The sequence below is a fragment of the Podarcis liolepis genome (genome assembly GCF_965112155.1).
Source record: "Podarcis liolepis genome assembly, chromosome: 13".
Lineage (NCBI taxonomy): Eukaryota > Metazoa > Chordata > Lepidosauria > Squamata > Lacertidae > Podarcis > Podarcis liolepis.
Genome location: NC_139573.1, coordinates 32,919,631 through 32,942,606, shown reverse-complemented (window position 1 = coordinate 32,942,606; position 22,976 = coordinate 32,919,631). Strand labels below are relative to the sequence as shown.

At 47.0% G+C, this 22,976-nt stretch overlaps 2 protein-coding genes across 19 annotated transcripts in view; one reads left to right on the top strand and one right to left on the bottom strand.

Annotated features, from left to right (window-relative positions):
- Positions 1–13,284, top strand: part of ARHGAP23 (Rho GTPase activating protein 23) — a 171,602-nt gene extending 158,318 nt beyond the window's left edge. For all 5 annotated transcript variants that reach the window (XM_083469401.1, XM_083469399.1, XM_083469400.1 and 2 more), the window contains 2 exons: positions 6,017–6,048; positions 7,003–13,284. In XM_083469401.1, the coding sequence (XP_083325527.1) occupies positions 6,017–6,048; positions 7,003–8,193 (1,223 nt within the window). In that variant the 3' untranslated portion in view covers positions 8,194–13,284. The remainder of the gene's footprint in view (positions 1–6,016; positions 6,049–7,002) is intronic.
- Positions 13,285–14,458: 1,174 nt separating this feature from the next.
- Positions 14,459–22,976, bottom strand: part of SRCIN1 (SRC kinase signaling inhibitor 1) — a 264,954-nt gene continuing 256,436 nt past the window's right edge. For 13 of the 14 annotated variants that reach the window (XM_083469415.1, XM_083469417.1, XM_083469416.1 and 10 more), the window contains one exon: positions 14,459–21,499. In XM_083469415.1, the coding sequence (XP_083325541.1) occupies positions 21,365–21,499 (135 nt within the window). In that variant the 3' untranslated portion in view covers positions 14,459–21,364. Of the gene's footprint in view, positions 21,787–22,976 lie in introns of all 14 variants that reach the window. The other variant, XM_083469410.1, reaches the window with a different exon arrangement.

Sequence of the window (22,976 nt, the reverse complement as noted above, 5' to 3'; positions counted from 1 at the left end):
GCTCTGTGGTTTAACCCACAGCGCCACCTGCGTTCCAAGAATGTTTTTAGCAGACACCTTAAAGAGTACAATGACAGGCGCTTGGTTGATCTCAGTAGGCAGGGAGTCGCAAAGTGCAGGTGCTGCCACCCTAATTGATCACATTCTTACAAATGTGGAACCAGATATTAATTGGCACCTGCAGTAGTTAGTGCCAATTTCACCGATCAAAGCGGTTGAATGGGCACGTGTTGGGTAAGGTGATCTTGTAGGTAAAGTGGCCCCAAGTGATGCATTGAACTTGCCCAGTAGAAAATCAGCAACTTGTGCAGATCTCTGAGCACAGGTGTTATAAGCTGACAAGGCCTCACTCCTGTCGGCAGCCGCGCTGTACCATTCTGCACTCAACTGCAGCTTCCGAATCGAGCACAAGGGAAGCCCAACATTCCTTGCATTGCTAGCCCCAAAATGGAAAACGAGTGAGGTCCCAGCTAAAGAAGAATGGCAACTTGTTGACAGAATATGCACAACTCACAGACTTGACATATAGAATAAGAGAACGAGAAGAACATACGTTTAAAGAAAATTGGAAAAAGTTTATTGGATATATAGGAAATAATTGTTTACAGCTGAAAACGCTGGCAGCATTAAGATAACAGTGTAAAAAGTTTTGATGGAAGCAATAATGGAATACTGAATTGTATAGTTTTTGTAAAATATGCAGGGATTTATGATATGTAAAATGAACCATGGAAAGGGAAGCAGGGAAACCACTGATATCTTAAGGATGTAAAATGAGTATTTTAAATTGTAGAACAGAAAATGTAATTAAAAAATACACACAAACACACCCCAATTGCCCGCATTACCGTAATCCCATCTTGAAGTAACCAATGCACAAACTACTATGGCAAGGCTTTCCTGGTCCACGAATGGCCGTAGCTGTTCTACCAGCCGCAGTTGGTAAATGGCACTTGTAGCCATTGAGGCAGAGCTGGATCCAGAAGCACCCTCAAACTGCCAACCTGCTCCTTCGCAAGGAGCGCAGCCCCATCCCAGGCTAGTCAGCTGACCACTTTCCCCAATGCGGGAGCGACTCATCCACAGTTCCTGCATCTTGCTGGGATTCAAGCTCAGCTTGTTTTTCCTCATCCATTTCACCGCTGCATCCAGGCAGTGGCCCAGGGACTGTGCAGCCTCTCCCCATTCAGATGTCATGGAGAAATAGCGCTGAGTGTCTCCAGCATACTGATGGCACCTGGCCCAGAAACGCCAAATGACTGCTCCCAATGGCTTCATCATGTAGATATTAAATTGCACTAGAGAGGAGAGTCCCTTGTCGCACCCCATAGTGTAGCCACCAGGGGGCCAAAGGCACTCTTCCAGCGCTGCTCTCTAGGCTGCCCTGATTGGAACCATTGTAATACAGTGCCACCAATTCACATTTCCCAGATCCGGTCCAGGAGGATGCTGTGGCCAATGGCCTCAAATGCCAAAGAAAGATTAAGAAGCAGGCCCAAGGTCATACTTCCCCCTCTGAAAAGGGTGACCAAGGCCAGCTCAGTTCTGAGGCCAGATAGGAAGGGATCTAAATAATTGGTGTCCTCCCAATAATGCCACCATGACACTCTCCACCACCTTACCCCCAAAGAGGGTATTGGCAGCTGACCAATAGCTGTTCCAGTCCAACAAGTCCAGAGCTGGTTTCTTTAGGAGCAATCACACTGCTGCCTCTTTTCAGTGCAGCAGGGGCCACCCCCACATGCTGCATTGAACACACTCTGGACCCAGCCAGTCGGCCCCCCCTCTGCTAGATTTGATAAGCCAGGAGGAACAGAGGATGAGGGGGCATGTGGTTGGACGCCCTGCCACCCGCACCATGTCCACACCAGCTGATTGCATAAGGTGAAACTGGTAGCACCGTCCTTAGAAAAAAGGCATGCATAGCCATTGTCACCTACCCCACCCCTTGGCCAGTGGCAAACAGAGCCTTTTAAGTTGGCAGAAGAGAAACCATATTTTTGGCACTGGAGGGGAATTGCTCTTGCGCTCCAGCTGGAGTTGCTAATATTGATGGGAGGTATTGTTTAAGTGGGGGTTTGTTTTGTTTGTTTTTCTCTCTTTCTACTGTTTACAAACTTCCTTAACCTTTTTTGCTGTCTTTCTCTGTTCCTTCTCTCTCTCTCTCTCTCTCTCTCTCTCTCCATCTCCTCCCTCTTCCTCCTCTTCCGTACTCCAGCGGAACTGCCGGAGCTCTAGAGCTGGTACGGTGTGGTTGTGCTCTGGTGTACATGCACTAATTCCATTGGGTGATTACGAGAGGTTGAGGAAAACAGGAAAGCGGTTCTGGTTCCTTAATGGTCCTTCCACGCCGATGAGCTACAACATTGGCGTGTACTATGATGAGACACGACACCGGAAGTCGAGCTCCTTACTGTTAAAAAGTTGGGAGTGAAAAATGAGGTCCACTTCATGGGCCTGTGATTTGCTTCTTAAAGCCAAGCATTTGGGGGGGGGGAATCAATTTGAAATCAGTTGTGAAAATAGTTTAAAACAAAACAAACCAGTAGCTTTCTAAGCGAGTGCAGAACATCCCCCCCCCCCAACAGAACGGAAAGGTAGTTAATTTTTATCTTTAACAGCTCCAGTAATATGTAACTTTATTTTATTTAGTTAGCATTTATATACAGCTTACTAGAACAAAAGATAACAACTCAGTATAGACAAGTCTAAAATAATATAATAGGAACAAAACTTGCTCATGCAAACAGTCTAAGTTGTCTCTCTTCTCTGCCTGATGAAGAGTTCTGTGCGATTTGAATGCCTGTATATATGTTTGCACCAACTAATATTGGATCCCTGAAAATAATTGCTCTGGCTGTTTTGTATTCAGTTTTTCCACTGGGAAGCAAAAGGTGTCTGTCCTTAAAACGTGGATGCCGCAGCCTAGAGACCGGAAATGTTTCTTTCCCCACCTTCAGAGGTTTTGCTCTTTCAAGGACTTTGGGGTTGGGGGGCAGACTCAGAGCGACTTTCCTGCCTTTCCTCACTCTCGTTATTGCCAGCCACTAATTCCATGTTGTGGGTGGGGAGGAGGCCTTGGTTGTCAAGAGTGGGCCATTGTGACCATCCATTATATTGTCTGTTGGTTTCATTGCCGCTGACGTTGCTGTGGCGGATTTTGTGTGTGACTGTGTGGAGGCGGGGGAGCTATTGCGCAAACGACTTGGCTGGTACCATGCCCCTACGAATTGTCTGTGGTTTTCTAGCCATTGTTCCTGCCTGTGCTCTTGCCCCATGGGGTTTGCCAGCACCCACCTCTGCCCCCTGCTTCCTCTTTGCTGGATCTGCCTGGCCTGGCTTTTAATTTTGTTAAACTTCGGGGGGGGGGGCTGCTGCAATGCCAGTACTTTGCTTTAAGTACCCCTTAAACATCTGGGCAACATCTGCCAGCCATTCTCTTAGGTGTGGCTCTCTGAACGTGGCAATGGCTGAACTGAGGCAGAAGAGCAAATCTTTTATTTTTAAGCTGGTTGTGAAACTCGGCCCCACCACCCTCTATTCATGGCTTGCCTTCAGCGGTGTGGGGTGTAAGGTATGAGCCTCACTTTCACCTCAGGCAGATCCCCTCTAGGACAAAGGACTGACTCTTCCCAAAGCACTGACTTTTAAAACTTTGGTTGTGTACACTCTATGCAGTAACAGCACATCTGTTCCCTACAAAAATTCTGGGCACTGTAGTTTTTTAAGGCTTGTGGGGTAACTCTGTGAGGGGAAAACTGCAGGGCCATTTAAAATGTGCTTTAAATGTACAGTGTGAACACAGCCTTCGTTGTACTGCTGGGCACTAATCTGGTTCATTGGTTGTTTGTGGGCCGCTGTTTCATTTCAGCGTTGCTGCTTGAGCAGCTTCTGGTTAAAAAGGCCAGTTCCTTCTGCACTCCAGTGCACCTGTACTGTACATTCAGTACGAAGGGGAGGGGAAGCATTTTGAAGCATTCCGAACTCTGCCATGTTTGCCACACGCACAGCAGTCAAGATGCCACTGATTCCACCCTGGTGGCACGTGCTCTTCCGCATCCTGACAAGGGTCAAAAAAGAACAGGAGAATTCGGCACCCATCGCAATTTTTCTTTGGGAACGACTTGAGCATTTCCTTTTCTTTCTTTTGCCATTGCATCCTGTCGTGCTTTCAGAACCCATCCTCACATTGCTGACCATGAGTGGGAAACAAGACCCTGTTTCAGAATCGCTGCTCAAGGAGATTGGAGACCAGCCCTGTCCCTAATCCTGTTAACCCTGAGCTCCTGATAAACTCCTTATGATCCAGGAGGCCAAACCCATCCCCCAGTCATATATTGTGGCCTCCTTGGCCACCTCTTTTTACAGTCCCAGGCAGGCCTGTGGGGGACTCCATATACCTGACCAATGAGCTCATTTCGCTTTTGATGGGTCACATGCCTTACGAATCTGGCTTCAGTCTTGCTCCTCTGGGTGGAACTGTGGCGCTTTCCCTTCTGGGACTAACTGTGCATGTATGTGCAAATGCATTGGATGCCAGGACGCTGTGCCTTCCTGCCATGTTGTTAGTGGGCCCATAGAGCAGGAGGCAGGCAGCTGTGCGTGGCGACAAGTCAGGTGTTGATCAGATGTTCCACTGCCTTCCCCCTAACCGCTCTGTGCTCAACCTGCCTTTCTACTTCACTAATTCCACTGACTTTGCTCCACTAACCTTCCTGACAGCCTTGTCACCATCACTTGAACAAATGTGCCTGATTGTGGTCCCCATACAAAGCCCCCATTCATTCATTCAGGATACTCTGTGTGTTCTGGGGTGCTCAATCTGTTCTTTGTTCTTGATTTCCTCCCCTCCCCACCCCTTTTATTTTGCCACCAGTTCATTCAGTTTTATTTTCCTTAAGTAAACATTGGACAAAATGAAATGGTGGCTTGTGGTCCAAGGTGGCATGTTTGTAAACACCCAGGGTCAACTTCCCTTCTCTGGACTATTTAACAAGAGGGAGCCCCCTGCTCCCAAACCTTCTTCAATCTTGGCTTATTTTTTAGTAAGGGCCCAAAATATTATTGGTGTTTTGCTCAGAGATGTGCTAGGATAAATAAATTTGCATAGGGTCGCATGAGTCCCTCACTTTAAGACAATTTCCTCTGGCAAGAAGCAATGTGATACTAGTTAGGAAAAGGGTTTGCCTTCGTTAGATGTCTATCGGAGGAGCCCCTGAATTTGGGTTACCTATTCTTTTAATATGATTTTCATATTGGGAGTGTCCTTCCACAGGACACCACCAGGGGGGCGCAAATGACCTTGTCATGTCTCATTGGTGATTGGGCCATTAATAGCCAATGCTCCGACCCACCAAAGTACAGGCTGTGACCCTAATGAGATTGCTGAAGGGAAGAGTGAGATTCAGCAGTCCCTGACTGCTCTGCGCACAAGTGTGTGTCTTAAGGAGCCAGTAGCAGACAAAGGAAGGGGAAGTGCAGCTCTGTGAAGTTTCAGAAGCGGCTGAGCTAATGAATGCATTCACTGCAAAATACAGAGGCCCCCAGCTCTGCCAGCAGAAATGCATGGCTTGGAAGCTTCCTCTTGTGTTGTCAGGAAGATGAAGAAAATAAAAAAGGCTTATTGGGTTTCTATTTGGAGGGCTTCATAGCTGGCCATTAGCTGAACTCACTATCCAGACTTTAGGGGAAGGTGAGCGAAGTCAGCCCTGGATGCCAAAACAGCACCTGTTGTTGCTTTGCATTGTTTTTTACACTGTCCAGAGAGAGAGAAGCCTTTAGACTTCCATAGTCAGAACAGAAGAAACATCTGCTGAGTCATCCCTTCTTTTTTATGGGGTGCACCTTTCGGTTTAGCTCTGATGCGCTGACTCGGGAGCATGACATACCTTTCCTGCAGGGAAGCCATGGGGACAAGTGTTCCCCTCGGCAGCCTCACGACCCACCCGCTTTCCCGACACTGTCCCGTGTCTTACTGATCCTCTCCTCTCTCTCTTTCCTCTTCGTTTGTTAACAGATTCGACCAACAGTGGCTCAGCTAAATCAAAGGTAAGGCTCCTTTCTGTGTCCTACCTGCCCGTTGGGGAGGAGAGGCGGGAAAAGATGGTTCAGCTCCTCTTAAGGGGTCCCTGCACTTGCAATTTGCACTGGGGGGAAAGGGTTCCATTCTTTTCAACAGGACCCCGCCTCCTTTTTTGCAATGCCATACAAGTTGTGCTTTTGGGAGGCCTGGTCTGGAGGCAAAAGCCCCTACCCCAACCTCATGACTGATCCGGTCCCCTCCTCAACTAGTTTGTAAGATGGGCGGAGAATCACACACACAAGGGCACATCTACAGGTAAGGTCATGCATTTCTTGGCCCATAGGTTGTGTGACTCAACCAGGTAGCATCTCCCAGTGATATCTGACTTTCCCGCTTTATACTTTTGCCAGGGCAAATGTAAAAGCACTTGTGAGAATTGCGGATCTGCATTAATGATACTGAATATGATGCTCTCTGTTAGGGCATGTAAACAGATCAGTGAGTTAAGGGGTTATTATCCCAGGGTTGACCAGTCTTGTAACCCAGGGGTTCCCTAACTGTGCTCTGAGGGCCTGTGGTCTTCATTCAAGTGGTCCACGCCATGTCCCCATTAAATATTTCTATTGGTTTTTTTAATTTACTTGCATTTTTCTCCCTTTTGTTTCTTTCATCGTATTACAGTTTGATTTCTGTGCAGCGCAAATCCGAACACAATAACATACAATGTAAGAAGTAAAAGAAGAAATGCAAATAGAATTAGAAATAAAATAGCATCAGGCACGGGACATGGCAGTTGCAACCAAAGGCAGAAAAACCATTAAGTGGTCCGCCAAGACCACCAGCAAATTTCAAGTGATGGAGGGGGGGGCGGAGTTTGGGGGCCACAAAACCTGAACATTTCTACCTTGTCTCTGCTTTGGACAGCTTTCCCCAGGCATAACTCTCTCCCTCCCTCCCCACCCCTTTTGCCCTTGCTGCAGGCTTCGTGGGGCTCTAGGAAGGAGCACTATCACAAGGAGATGCTTGCCATCTCCTTCATCTCAGCTGTCAACCGCAAGAGGAAGAAGCGGAGAGAGGCCAAGCGTTTCGGGAGCAGCACGGATGACGACTCTGAGCACGAGTCGGCCGCCAAACCAGCCACCAAGAAAGACGAGGAGGAGGTGGGGGCAGAGGAGGAACCCAGAGAGGCAGAGGAGCTTGGGAGCAGCAGCAGCAGCAGAGGTCCAGAGCCCAGTGGGCAGAGTGGCCCAGAGGGCTCTGTGAAGCTTGAAGTAGAGTTGGAAGAAAGGAAGACGACGGCGCCTCGGGGCAGCCCAGAACCGGCCCACGATGCCCGCTCCATTGTGTCGGGTTACTCCACGCTGTCCACCATCGACCGCAGCCTGTGCTCCGAGGTGCAGTCCGTAGCAGAGAGCCGTGGGGAGGAGGCAGACGATGAACGCAGCGAGTTTAGCCACGTGGAAACGGACACCGAGAATGGTTTTGTGCCGGGGCAGGCCGGGATGGTACCGAAAGGAGCTGGGCTGGAGGTGGCGGCAGAAGGTGGAGCTGCCGCAGCCGACAAAGCGTTCCATAGCCGAGCCTCCTTCAGCTCCCACCGCCTCATGCAGTGCGACACCCTGGCGCGGCGCAAGCTCTCGCGGCCCCGCTACAGCAGCGAGGCCTCCTCCAAAGGCAGCACGGAAGGCCCCAGCTCCAGCTCACCGGGGAGTCAGGAGTCGCTGCAGCCCACGGGGGCCGCCGAGGCCCACAGCCGGCCTTCCCTCACAGAGCAGCTGCGCCTGCGCTTCCGCGGCTCGTCGGACGACATGCTGGCGGTGCGGCTGCGCAAGCCGCACTCGCCCGAGACTCGGCGCAAGAGGAACAGCTGGCGGCGCCACACGGTGGTGGTGCCCGGCGGCCTCAAGGACCTCAACTACAACGAGTGGGAGGATCAGCATGTCTTGGGGGCCCCCGAGGCCCGTCCGCTGGACGCCACCAGCAGAGCTCCCCTCCGGGACAACAAAGACTCGGGGCTCTCCAGTCTGGAGTCGACGAAAGCTCGGCCTTCCTCGTCTGTGCTGGGGAGTGCGGTTGCTCCCGGTGGCGAGCAGCAGCGCCACAAGGCCGGCTCTGAAGGGCGCTCGGCTCCCCGGCGCACAGCTTCCTTGCGCTTCCACCAGTGCCTCTAGGGGGCAGGCGGGGGAAGCCCCTGGTTGGAGCGGCAGGGGAGGAACCCTGGCTTGGCCACGCCAGCAGCCTCAAACTTCAGTGGAGCAAGAGTCTCTTCCCTGCCCCAGCCTCGCTTTCTGACCCCCTTCCCCCTGGTCTTAATTTAATGACTCTCCTGTTTCGTGACTTGTGAATTTATTTATTCCCCTCCCCTCCCCAGGTCGGCAGTTGGAGAAAAGGAAGCAGAGGCGGGGGAAACGAGGGAAGGGGCTCTTTGGCCAGCCAATAGGAAGCTCTTGCCTTGGTTTTGCTGCTGGGAGGCTACCTGGGGCAATGGGGGGGGTGGCCAGCCCCCATTCCTGCTTGGAAAAGCTTCTCTGGCTCCAGGGGGCTGGTCTGCAGGTTGCTTTCAGGGCATGTGTGTGAAGGAGAAGGCAGGCGGGGGGGTGTTGAGCAGGAGCCTCTCCCTGCCCATCTCTGCCTTGTTGGCCGCCCCACATTTTGTCTCTTTTCCGAGGAAGCTCTTGGGAAGTCAGATCAGAAATGCTCATGGAGACCAGCTCATTCTTCCCCTTGACCACTGCCAAAGTTCTGCCGCTGATCAAGCCCCTGCTCCAATGCCATTCTGCCTCCGAGTCTGCCTTCCCAGGGCACAAGAATGTCTCAATCTTGCGGGGGCTCTGAATAGGTCCCTTTAAAAGAAAGAAAGCAAGCCACCCCACTGCTCCCTCTGTGCCTTCTCCTAAGATGAGCAGGTGGGCAACCAGCTCCCCAGTTTCCCACCTCCCTTGGCTTGGCCTCTGCAACACCCCTGCAGAGTTGGCTGGACCCCCTTCAGTTGCAGCACTTGTGCCCTGTGGGCATGGGGTGGACTTGGCCCCGTACTTGGAAGTTGCCCGTGGAGAAACCAAAAACGACAGAGCCAGAAACGCCCTTTCTAGAGGCATTTCCCACGCTGCTCTCCTCCTGCTTTAAGTGGCACCGTCCCGTTTCCCCCCACACCACAAAAGCCACAAGGAGTCCTGTGGTTTCTGAAAGGCCAACCAATTCACTGCTAGTCTTCAAGGTGCCAGAAAACTCATGGTCTTTGGGGTTTTTTTGTACCGCAACAGGCTCCCATGACAAACCCTTTTGGCAAAAAAGTAAGAATCAGAAGGAACCTGTGGAACATCTGGGTTCACCTTTGGGATTAGACCTGTCCTTTGCCCTTCCTACCTACGGGTTTCATGCTGCCTGAAGCCTTAGAGGATGCTGCCTTGCGCTGTCGGCATTTGTGAACCTTTATACAACTTAGCTCTCTCTCGGCCACTGAGAACGTGGGTGGGAGAAAAAGTCCTGAGGGCCTACCTGTGTCTCTGCCCGACTCCTTGCCGCTCTTCTCTTGTGACAGTTTGTACAAACCACGAGGAAAAAGACAGTGGCTTCAGGAGTTGATCAGCCAAGTCCTACCTGTGTTGGGTACAGTTCAGGGATGCAGTTGTTTGGAGAGTAGAGGATAAAGACCGTTAGTGCAAATGGGAAGTTGTCTGGCTGCTTTTAGGCCCTTGTAACATTTCCCAGTAACTCTTGGTGCTAAAGAGGATGTGCAGCACCCACTTGCTGCCTATGGGGAGGATTTCTAACATAAATCCTTTCTATGTAGATTGTTCTGCTCACACTCAAATCTACCGTGACAGCCCCCCCCCCCCCAATCTGCAGTGCAGAGAGGCAAGTGATAGGCTGAGTGTGGGCCTTGTGTGAGTTGTATTGTGGGTGAGAAGGATGGACATCAGGTATGGAGGACAAGCACAGCTGGTTCCCTCCCTCCAGTGCCCTGTGTAGGTATGCCAGTAAGAGAGTCTGAGAGATTCCTTAACTTTGCTGTTATAGATTCCCATGATAACATATGCTGGGATTCCATTCCAGCCTTTGTTCCAGCAACAGCTGAAATGCCATAATCCTACCATCTTGTGCTATGCAGTTGCCCTCCAAAATCCACACAAACTTTGATTCTTGCTGGTGCTACATTTCTTCTTAGCAATGTCTTCCCTCCTTAGTTTTCTCAGTATGTTGGGACAGAAGTGAACCAAGGGTGCCACTCATTTCTGTGTTGCAAATTAGGGCAAGATACTCATCCTTCCTGCCCTTTTTTTTTTTTGCATTTCCTTCAAGATGAGAGGCCTCTTACAGACTTGCTTTCACCTTGTGGTGTAAAATGTTCCTTCTAGTCCCTGACCTTTGTAGAATCTCATTTGTCCATATGGCATGTGAGAGAAACCGGAGCGGCTCTTTTAGCAAATAAATAGGCAAGGTGCTATTTTAATATGTGAATACTCTATGGTGAAGTGTAGGAGCTGCCTCTGCAGAAAAAAGCTGCAGATTCAGAAAATAGCCTCATTGAGATAGTGGCTTTCCCCTGTTGCACCCAAGCTATAGCAAAAGTATCTGGTCATGTCAGTAGTTGACCACATTCGAGCAAAGTGCTTTTGTTTCAGCAGTTTTCCTGGAAGCACCATTTCCAGCGCCCATGAAGTTCAGTGAGCAAATTTCTGCATGCCAGCCTAACCTACTTGCCAGTGGTGTTAGCAGGTTTAACTGTGATTTTGAGCTCTTTTAGAGGGCAAGGCAGCATTCAAATGTGTTGGAAAGTGGCAAATGCTGGATTTCATCATTTGGAAGTGGCATTTAGAAAGCCATCCTCATCATTGCAGGACGAAAGGCAAACATTGCTATCACTGAAGATGTTTCTAGTCTCCATAGCAACTTCTTGCTGCTTGTATATGTCTGCAGGCAAAGTGACCTTGAAGTTTGCTATGAGAGCTTTATCTTGCCCTGCCTGTGATGAACTCAGGGCAGCGTGTGTCATTCCTATCCCCGCTTATTCACACAGCAGCCTTGTGAGGTAGGTTAGCCTGCTTCAGATGATCTTGCCAGGCTTCATAAACCATGGACTAAGCACTCCTCTGTCCACGGGCTCTTCCTCCTCTTTCACACTGGCTTTAGCGCTTCATTCCTGACTTGCATTGAGCCAAGGTTCATTGTTAACACCAGAGCCAGGGACTGGTGCTGCTCATCAGTTAACAAATCATGATGAGAAACGGAAGCCTATGCAGAGGGGAGGGAAGGCAGCTTGTCTGAACCAGGCCAGTAACTGGCCCAAGTTTACCCAGCAAGCTGTTTTGGCTGAGTGGGGATTTCAACTCTGCTCTCCCAAGTCTTCACTTTAGCTCTCAAGTGTAGGCTAGTTCATGCATATTCATGTTTTAACGAGTGCAACATTAAGGTAGTGATGTGTGTACCAATGAGCCATTGTGGAAGAAATTGCCAGATGTCAATCCAAGGCTAGGGTGTTTGCGTGGAGCCGATTCACAGCTGCAGCTTTTGAGCTATCCAGTGTTTGGATCAGAAATTAAGTGCTGAGAGGAATCTGACCTGTAAGGGCTAGCAGTGTGCAAATTCTCAATGTGTCATAGTTGCAAATACTTTGCTGAGAGGTTCAAGGCACAGGTGGCTTGGTAAGCACCAACAATGATTATTTAAAAATCTAGTTTTTTAGTGTCCAAAGTGCTTTATGTTATGTACCTTCATAACCACCCTTATAATTATTTCTGAGAATGTAGTGATTGTAGAGAAGCACAGGCAAAACCTGGTGGAATTCCACCATGAATTGTGCTGTTTACCTTGACACCAGGACTCAAAATATCTGGCCTGTAGGATCCCAGTTCACCATCCGTGTGCTTCCAGGCCTGCTGTCCTCCGCTTTATTCAATTCCCATGCCATGTATGCAGCAGCTACATGTACTACATAGTCCATGATGCAGCACAACTCAGAGTTCACAAGGGCATCTGGGGGCTAGCTAATGTTAAAAATGTGCACCAGAGTATAGAGGAGACTAGCAGAAGTCATGCAGATTCCTGTATGCTTTCTGCTCAAATTTAGCAAATGATTTCACCAAAATCGCATACCAAACTTTCTCCCCTAGTTCCATTTTGGGTAGAATTAGGCTGCAACCCTGGCTGTAATCCTAAATGAGCTGTGGCATGCTGAGAGTGGCAGGCTTGAATCTGGAAATGGAACCCTGCTGGATTTCTTACATTTGTAGTTTCCCTCTAATTGGGAATGGACTCTTGTTTTGAAAACCATAGAATTCTCTGTACTAGAGCAGAGATACTGTCACAACTGGAGATTTTATCCACGCGTCGTAGTGTCCTTTTGGTCTGGCAGTGGTTGCAGTGTTGGCCTCAAGTGTCTGGTAAATGCAGAGTATAAGAAAATTATATACCTGACTGCTTTAAAATGTCTATAGGAGTTTTAGAATGTCAGAAACTCATCAGACACATTGATGACCACTTTTGCTTGAAATGTGAAGGTTTATATAGGCTCAAGCTCTGTCAGATTGCAGATTGGTTTCTGCAATTGGAAGCGAGTGGCGATTATTAGCGCCTGCCCCCTCCAGCACACTGACATGCTAATGGATTCTGCGGGGTTTCAACAAAGGGGGATTTTTCATAAGACAAATTCCAAAAAAGACTTAAAAGGACAGAAATGTTGTTCATGCTGATAGGGACATGAAACAAATGTAACACAAAACACCAAAAAATGGAAATGCCTATAATTTGTGATACAATTGAATTAGCCACAAATGTGCTGTGTGCTCCACACTCCGCATTTTCTAATGCACATCTTACAGCCATTCCATTGAGGCCTTGAAAAGGGGTGTGTGGAGATGTGGAATTTAAAACTTAGCAAAGCTAAACTATTTGCTACACTGTTATGCATTGTTCTTTTATGCAAATATTTGCTGTAAAGTTTTATTTTTCACTTTATTTTGTAAATAACCTTTAAATGTGTAACATATGATAAAAGAGTTTATAAGGATTTTTTTTTAAATGAAGACTGTTTTGTTTTGCTCCTTTTAAAAACCCAGTTATATTGACAGTGTTGATTTTTTTTTAAAAGCACCTGCCTGCCTGCATGGTTTGTCCCTCTTCCCACCTTCACTGTGTTGTACAATGTCAGACATATATATATGGTCAAACGAAACAACTGAAGAAACCCAAACTCTGCTTTGAGGATCTCCTCAGAATTACAGTGATATACATATTGGAAATAAACTGGCTTATTCAGAGAATGTTTGCTCACTTTCTTTCTTTTTTCCAAAACAAAGAACCATAACCTGAAGGCCCTTTTTGGCCTGAGAGCCACATTCATTCATAAGCAACCTTATGAGGGCCCAGTAAGTGGGGCTAGAGACAGAAAGCAGATGAAGAGACAGATGTGACTTTCCTTTGGACTCTAGGCTGCATTCCAGCCGTGCAAAGAACAAGATGCATGTGTATCTACACAAACACGCCATCATCATCTAGGTATGCAAGATATACCAGCAAAAACACTCTAGGAAGGCTGCTGAGAAAAGCCTGTGGGGCTGCATTTAAACCACCAGAAGAAGAAGAGGAGTTTGGATTTGTTATCCCGCTTTATCACTACCCGAAGGAGTCTCAAAGTGGCTAACATTCTCCTTTCCCTTCCTTCCCAATAACAAACACTCTGTGAGGTGAGTGAGGCTGAGAGACTTCAGAGAAGTGTGGCTAGCCCAAGGTCACCCAGCAGCTGCATGTGGAGGAGTGGGGAAGCGAACCCAGTTCACCAGATTACAAGTCCACTGCTCTTAACCACTACACCACACTGGCACTCACCTCCAGGGCCTGATTTTGTCCGCCCCTGCTCTAGAATACACCGTATACTTCACTTGGCCTGCTACACAAGTACACAGAGACTGCATGGGGAGTGGGGAGAAGAGCTCTTTCTCACAGTCTGTTAATTTCACTGCAGCTTGTTCTGGATAAATTTAGGTGCCACCCTCTCTGGTCACATCACTCCTTCCTTCAGCAGTTCAACCCAGAGATAGAGAGGGCATATGCCGCCCACACACAAACACTTTGCTTTTCTGAGTATTTTTGTAAAAAAGAATCGTATCCAGCAGAATTGACCCAAGACTTGAAAAGTGCATAGAACGGAAAGAGCGTTTTTTCCAATATCCTCCATCAGCTTTATGCTCTTTTCAAGGGAGAAAGGGGTAACAAACCTCATGACAGAGGAGGATGGGGGGGGGGGGTTCAGAGACTTTGAGCGCACCAGGAGAACATCTCAAGGGAGTCATTGTGCCAACAGGCGCCATGTTGGTGATCCCAGACCACCCTTGAGTACACACATTGCCCCACAAATACCAAACAGCACAACGGAATATCTGCTTTTTAAAGAATGGTTTTGAAACAAAGCTTTAAGAAAAGAAGTGTCACAGGAAAGGGGGGGGGAGAGTATTTTATTAAATTCAGACACTCTGATAGGAAACAAAACAAAAAAGGGGAAAATTAAAAAAAGCAACCTTCATTTGGAATTTTTGACTAACAATGATCACATTGTTCACAGAAGAAAACATGGCATCCATAGAATTTATACATAGAACTCTACCTACAGATAGCAGCAAAAAGATTTACAAAAGTTACAGATTTTTTTTAGAACTGTTGCTTTCTTTTATAACCAGTTTTGGTGTGGTGTCATTTATAGCGTTGGTTTTTGTTTTCTTTAAAAAAATCAGTTCACAATAAAATCCATGCGAAGAGACACACAACATCATCATCAGTCCTCCCTACACAGTGCCTAAAGGTTTCGCTCTCATTTTTATTTTTATTATTTTATATATATATAGATATATATATATTAAAAAACCCTTTCTTATTATTTTTTTCTTTAAAAAAAAATCTGAAAACAACAACCAGACAAGTAAAGCGAGGGTCGTGGCATGCAGTGGTGATTGCTTTCCCCCCAAAACACACACACACACACAGACAGACACACTCACTCACTCACTCACTCACTCACTCACTCAATAATACATGCATAGTTTGGTGCTTTATAATTTACGCATTTGGAAAAAAAAAAGTTCAAAACCTTTTTCAAAAAATAAAAATTGTGGCACAATTGTTGCTCACACAGCAGTTGGATGATGCCATGACAGTGACACTCACACACACACACTCCCAAGTGCAGCAACACACAATGAAAGGACAAATGTGCTTCAGACAAGGAAAATGGATGGAACTTAAAAGGGAATGGGTTCATGAAACCATTTCTCCCTAACATCGTCCCTTTTTTGTCCTATTTTTCATTGGTCTTTGATTTGTGACAGTGTGCCCATGTTGCAAGCCTAGGGCGATGCAAAACACTTTTTGCTGATAAGGCAGAAAATCAAGATGATTTCCCGCCGCCCCCTCCAAATATTCATCAAAGTGGGAAAGCATTCTCCTGCACAAGTCTTGCTTCAAATGAGCAGAATAGCACCTCTTCACTTTAATGGTGCTCTGTCTCTCACTGCTACTCTTATTAGGGACAAAAGGCTATCACTGCACCTTACCATGCGATAAGGCTAGCCCGTGCCCATGTATGCGCCATTCCCTGCATATGGTAGTCTGCACATCACTATGCGCACAGGCATAGCAACATGCATCTTCCCTTGCTCAGAGTACAAAACAATGGGTTCTCCAAAGAGGTCCACATGGATCCTAGGGTTGTGTCCCACAAAGTCATCCCGTTAGTGGAAGGACTCCCACCAGTCCAGCGTGATTTCCTCTCCCTCTCTTCTCCCTGAATATCCCCTAAGCTCCTCCCCCAATCTGCTCCAGAGGGTCGGGGAAAACTCCAGAACAGATTTGTGGGGGGAGGCACTGGAAGAGGGGGAGAGGAAGCCCAATTGAACAATCAGTTGTTACTGTGCTAGTGGAGTTAATGGGAATATTTGGTTTCCCCACACATTGCTAAACTCCAACTCCCATAGCCTGGGTTGATAGGAGATGGGGTTCGGTAACATTGGGGTGGGGGGAGAGAGAGAGATTCCCCACACCTGCGTTAATATGATAACTTTGTTGGATACAACCCCTTTGTGATCAATTGCAGCCCCAACTGAGCTTTGACAAGGCTGCATCATCAGATAATCCAAGACCTGGTAAGGCTAAAGAAGGTGAAAAGAGTGCATTCAGAATGACTGTAAAAGCTATTACCAGAAAAACAGCATTCTCTCTCCCTTTTCCACATCAACAGAGCAGGGATCTAACAAATGCTAACACTTAACATCAACTGGGCAGTTACAGCCTCTGTGCATCGTGGGCAAAATGTGTGTGAACATTCCCCACTTTTCTGTTCTCCTATAAATTGGGTATTCATTAACAAAGTTTGTATTTCTTTCTACCCTTTAGTACTCACTCTCACGCAGCACTTAAGTATGTGTTGGGTAGGGATTTTGATTCATGCTAGGACCATGTGTGTAGACATAGCAGATGAGGGCTGTATTGGCTCCCCATCACTTTCAATCTGAGCCTGATTTTCCCTGTGTCCTGGTGATTATGTGCATTGACTAAAAACACAAAAAGGAATTCCCAGCAGCAAGATGTGCATGCACCGCCCAAAATAAATTACAGAAACTCTCCAGATTAAATCTGAAGAGAGGTGGAGCAGAAGGCAGGAGTGCAGAGAGCCCGTGGAGCAAGAACGGACTGAAATGAGGGGAAATCCTCTCATCCCTTAGTCACAGCAGCTGTGGTTAAGTGAGTGGAGAAAATGCTGAATTTCCCTCTCCTTTCAGTGCATGCTGAAGGGTTAACCGGGGTTTCTACATCCACATTATTGAGTGTGAGTAAATAAGCCAGAGCCGGCAGATGATGACTCTTAATCCAGATTAACGGTGATCCTATGCTGTAAAGGCTCTCAACCCTAAAGTACCGTCTGTGCTCTAAAACCCTGTGCTTTAGATTTTGCAACTCTGCAGAACTAGCAGTGCCTCCAGTGCATCCCTGGTTGTGAAGTGTATCTCCAGTTTTGAACTAAAGTGATTGATCGTTTTTCTCCCAGTCCCTTGGATTCTGACCCCGTGTTCCTGTCCTGCAGATGAAATGGCTGTTTACTTCTTCCCCTTCATATGCCACTCTCCAGACATTTTGGACTACAACTTCCACCAGCCCCAGCCAGCATGGCTGTGTTGGAAGGTGCAGTCTGAAATATCTGGCAAGAACGAGATTGAGGAAGTCTGCCTAAGAGGTGTTTGGCCACCTCAAGCTACTCCTTATTATGTGAGTGCATAGCTATTTGGAAATTGGTCTTACTCCAGAATCATGTCTGTGTGTGTGCCTTAAACAAGCATCCCTTCTCTTCTGAAGCCTCACAGAACAGACATTGTAAGGGCAATTCTACACACTTTTTTCTACCTCTTTAACTGCCATGGAGTCCTCCCCAAAATCCTATAAAAGATAGTTTGCTGAGCTGCTAAGAATTCTGCATGAAAGATCCCTAACCTGTCTCACAGAACATGGTTCCCTGGGGAGGGGAAAGGCCTTTAAACCCTTGAGGCAAACGCCAACACAACAATGCCAAGGCAACTCACACATTGCCAGAAAGGAGGGAATGCATTCACGCAAAAGGGGAGACGCATTTTCACAAAAATGTGCCTGTGTAGATATAAATTTAGAAACAGCTGTTGTAATTTCAAATAGAAATGCAAAGCATCTCACCATGATGGGGAAGTTGGTGACCAGGTGGCCCGCTCTGTCTCTGCTCTCCTCTCCAGGCAGCGACTGAAGATGGGCAACTTTTAGGCGTCTGCTTGATCTCCCTTGCAAGGATTCTTTACCTTTAAACCCAACTTGGATGCAACTGCCCTGTAAGTAGAGGACTCCTCCCAACACTGTGTAGAGTAGGCCACCCTACTGAGGTGGGGAAGCCAGTTATGAAGTGGGCATGCCTTTAAAGCCCCTGGTCAGTGGCTCAAAACCCTGCCTCCCCTCCCCTGCTCTGTCAGGCCTTGGTCCCGGTGGGCGGCAAAACAAGAGAATTCTCACAAAGAAAGATGCAGTGGGATAGTGGACACTGTCGGCTCCATTCGTGCCAGTGATGGACATAGAGAGGGAATATGAAAGTAACAGACAATCAGAAACAGACAATAGCAAGCCCCAGAGATGGAATGTTAGCTTTGCGGAAGGGTTTCTAAACTCTGAAAGGCCCAGCCCAGCAGGGAATGACTCTGGCGTGAGCCCCATAGACGGGATTGGAGCTGCCCAAGAGCAAAACACTTCCCTGTGGATTGTGGCCTCTGGCTCTATTTTGCACCATCATCATCACCCCAGCCACCTTTGATAGTTTCTAAAAGTACAAAGAGCTACATACATAATTTAATCAGGGGGAAAAACACACACCATTCTTCCTCCCCCCCTAAATATACTAGACACAACAAGGATTTTGTTTTCTTTTTTCCTCAGTATTTATATATATATATTTATATTACGTATATTATATATATATAATATGTAAATATATTTCTTAAAACAAATATATAAAATGTTAAGACACTTCACTTAAATGTAAAGAGGTTGCTTTTTTTCTTCCATGTTTGTTTGCTGCAATCCTAAGAAATTGCATTTATGGACTGTTGTTTGTTGCTGTTTGTTGTTACATATTTGATTTTTTTGACTTTTTTAAAAACTTTGTTATTCAAAAAAAGGCTCTCTTAAAATCTTTATACAAAAATGATTGATTTACAAAAAAGAAAAAGAAAAGAAGAAAAACCATAAAAAACCAATTCCCCGCAGCATTCCCCCCACCAAAATATTCTGAGAATAATAGAATTAAAAAGGACGAGCTAGTCAACAAAACAAGGAGTGATTACATCTTGTATTATGTTGCATACAGACTCATTTCTTTTCTTTTACTTTTTACAGTAGCACGCCATTTTGCTATACATGTAGAGGCACGTTTTCACATGTGCACCCATGCCACATTAATATATTTTTCCATTTTCCGCCTGTGCTTAACGTTTTAGGCCAACCAACCTGCTCCAGCCTGGCGAGCTGTGGCTGTTTTGGACTACAACTCCCATCAGCACACACTGGCTGGTGCTGATGGGAGTTGTAGTGCAATACATCGGAGGGGCACCAAGCTGGTGAAGGCTGTTTCCTGTTCGTTCAATGACTCTTGTGCAGGATGACCTTGCAAGGAACATCCCCCCACCCCGGACTGCCATTCCGAACACACACCTACGCATTGTACTTTTAGCTGAAGAAAGCCTCCATGGCTACAAACTCCCCCCGACTTTCTCGCTGGGCCCGACAGTGTTTCACGTTCTGCCTTTGCGACTCAGCTGTTGACATACGACATCCTTTCCTCCCCCCACATCCCCATGCCTCACTTGTATCTCCCTCCTTGTGCTGTCATCGTTATCCTTTTCTAACTCCGCACTGTGCTTTCCGCAGCTCAAATGCCACACGCAACCTTTCAGGAAAAAAACAAAAGCTTCCACCTCTCGCAGATCTAGAATAAACACAGCTGTAATAACCCACGAAACCTTTCACCCAAAGCTGTCCCCCCCCCCATCCAAGCCCAAGAGGAAGGTCCCCAGGGGTAGAAACTTGAGCTTTGTGGCCAATCACCCCATCAGCAGGACTAAGCCTTCTAAAAAAAAACCCTCTATGCCAGTCTTATTTGGGGGCACAATCCAAAGGGGAATTCTCCTGTGCAAACCCCACTGAAACAAAGGACTTTCCCAACAGTCCTTTGTTTCGCTCTACAGCCCTGACATCCTCTTCTCCTGGCCTGGAAGAAGCTCCACAGGCGGTTGGGTGTAATTTCTGCCCATGCCAGCCATCCTGGCTACGCAGTGCTTTTCTTTTTCCAGCAAGGCTCCATAGTCCATCCTAGGAGGAACCTTTGCAGGAACCGAGCAAAGGAGAGTCGCTTGTTCACCTGCCTCCACTGTCTTTTGCCCACCAAAACCTCGTGCTTAGAAAAGGGCCTAATTTCACCTCCTTCAGCCTTCTCCAAATTCTCCCCAAACTCTCCTTCACCGCCCAGTTTCTTTGATACCCTGACACCGTTGTCTCCCTGAAACCTGCCTCCTCTATTTGGTATTCCACACGTTTTGAGGGCTCTTTCCCCCCATCTCACATATATAGTAACTCAACGGACATTTAAAGTGCTACATTATGTTGATTAATTCCATAGGAAGCTGGACTTTTCTGTTTCCGGACCCTGTTCTCAACATCGTTCTGCTGCCTGCTTTGGCTCCGTGCCCCTTCATATAACAGTCTCCTTTCCCCTTTCTTAACAGTACGTTGCTTCTGCATGGTTGAGAAGATTGAGGGGGCAGGGGGAGCATTTATTACAGGCTCAAAATTCAGTGCTTCGCCCCCCCCCCCAAGTCTTTGCTTTTCTTCCAAATTTAATCCAATGGCTTGGAAGAAAGAAAGAAATAAATACACAACACCACACACAGATATTTCGGTTTGCGATGCGCACACACACACACAAGTTCCGCCCCACTTTCCAGAACAGTCTTTGATACAGCAAGTAAACAACAGAATCCCACAAAATGGAAGCATACACATGCCCCAAAGTCAAAACACCGTTGATTCATGAATGACTCAGCACACACCTACAAGGATCCACGTTAATCAATTAATTACAACTTTTTTTCTCTCTCTTCTTAAATGTAAGGAAAGTTGAATAGCAGCAAATGTCCATGGGGTTCTGAGGCATCTTCAGAAATTGGTTGCTCCCCTCCCCTTTTATAAGCCTCTGTAGTGATTCTGCCCCCTTTCTCCCACCCCCTCATAAAGGAATAGCGAAGACTGGCACTGAGCAGTGTCGTCGTTGCTTGTAGGCTGTGACAACTGGCAAAAATATAAATAAAAATAATTCTTAATTGTTCTTTATACATGAACAATGCTAAGTTGTTGCCAGAGTAGAAAAGTTAAGTTTGGGATGGATGGGGAGTGGGGCAAAGGAAGGGGGTTGGGAGATCTGAGGGGAAACAGAAAACAGATGGGCAGCCATATTGTAGCAAGAGGGGAGGAAAAGAATAAATAGGTTGGGCAATTTGGGGGAAGAAGACAAGAGAGCAAACTAAATTGGCCATTCTGGATATTGGTAGGCGGCCCTGTGGGGAGCAAGAACCAAGTCCCAAGGCTGGCCATTTTGTAGGAGGAAATGAGAACTGCAGGGCGGCCATTTTTGAAGGAACATTTTAAAACGTCTGAGGGGAGGGACTTTTCTAGGTGCCTCAGTGAGACCTGGGGAGGAGGAAATCACAAAGAGAGACAGCAAGCACTCCCCAGTCCCCCAGTAGTAGTAGGTTAGGAAAACAACCAAAGGAGAAGTTGGCAGAGGAGCTTTTAGAATGAAATGGAGGAGTTCCGTGACCCAAAGGAAGTCAGTACTGGGATGGAGGTCCTGCTTGAAGTAGGCTTTTCTGAGACTGGGCTTGAAGTCTCATTCATCGTGTTAGGGTCCTTGGTTGATCTAGCGGCCTAGAAAGAAAAGCAAGATTCAGGGAAAAGAAGAAGGAGGAGGGAGGAGAAGGAAGGTGTGTTGGGGTTGTGGGGAGGGGGAGAACCAAACATTTTCTTCTCAAAGGATTGCGAGACAGAAAGAAAGTGCAAAAGAAAGTGAGATAGAGAGAAAGAAAGAAAGAGACAAGAGCGGGAACTAAGTTAGGAAAAATTTCTATCAGAAACAAGCAGCATTGGCCAGGCCTGAGGCAAAAGGTCCGTTGGACAAAAACAGAGCACGAGATGAGCTGGTTTCTACAGGTTTACTGGACGAAGGGAAGGAGTGATTGCGAGAGGAAGCGGAGGAGACAAAAGAAGGCCAAAAAAGAGACAGAGCAGGGAGATGGGACGAATACGTAGGCAGGCAACGGAAGGGGGAGATGGGGAAGGGGATGGGGAAGGGACAAGAATTGAAATGTTAGTTTGTGGCCATGGACACCATGTTAGAACGACAACAATATTCATTTAGCTGGGGTGAGGAAGGGAGGGTAGGGGCAGAGTGCAGTTTATCACAGAGGTGCTGTTTATCAGAGGTAGCCTCAAAACATCTATTCGTACTATGGGTACTATTTTGTTGTACACTGCATCCGTAACTAGCAGGCCAGAATTTGGACTGGGATGGATAAAGGGAGGCAGCTTTCAATTTTAATGATAAATCTTGTTAAGTATGTATCCCTCATAGTTGACATGGGGGTGGGTTGGGGTGGCAAAAGGGAAGGAACAAATTGTGAAAGACATGTGAAAATAAAATACAGCCTAAAGCCAATCTGAGTGAGCGGACTTTCTTCTCCTTGTGGTTATTTTAAGAAAAGGTTTTAGAAGTGGACAATTCTTGAATCCCAGAGTCCCTGCCTGAAGGAATGGCTCCATCATAACTGTTTTCCTCCACAAAGGAATACACATGAAAGTTGGAAAATCCTTGTGGGTTTTGCACAAAAGATTGGTGAGCAGGAACAGGCACTAGTTGCCTGCCTGTTGCTCTTTGTGAAAGAACCAAAGACCAATGAACTATAAGGAAACTAATGCTTAAAGTCCAATGCAGCAGGAGGAACCCATAACCTAACACCCATCCATTCTAGGGATGGATATATGACTAGAAGTAATCTTAAGAAATCCTCCATTCTCACAGATATAGGTAATCACAATTAATTGAAGCGGATATTACTCCAACCTGCTTGTAGAAGACCTCCAAGAATGAAGGTTCCACAATCCCTCCTGCATGCTCCTCCAAGCACATTCCACGGTGGAGGAAATTGTTTATAGCCGAACTAACCTCCCTTGTTGGTTCTAAAACTGCCGGTCATGCCAATTGTGTGCTCACCTCCCACTGGCTGCCATTTTGATGCAAAGGGGATCCAGAAGAAGAATCGCAAAGTACTGCATACTTTGTCAGAGGAAGTTCCCAACAGCTCGCCCCTGCCATCTCAAACCCAACTGCAGCTCTAGTTGCACGAGG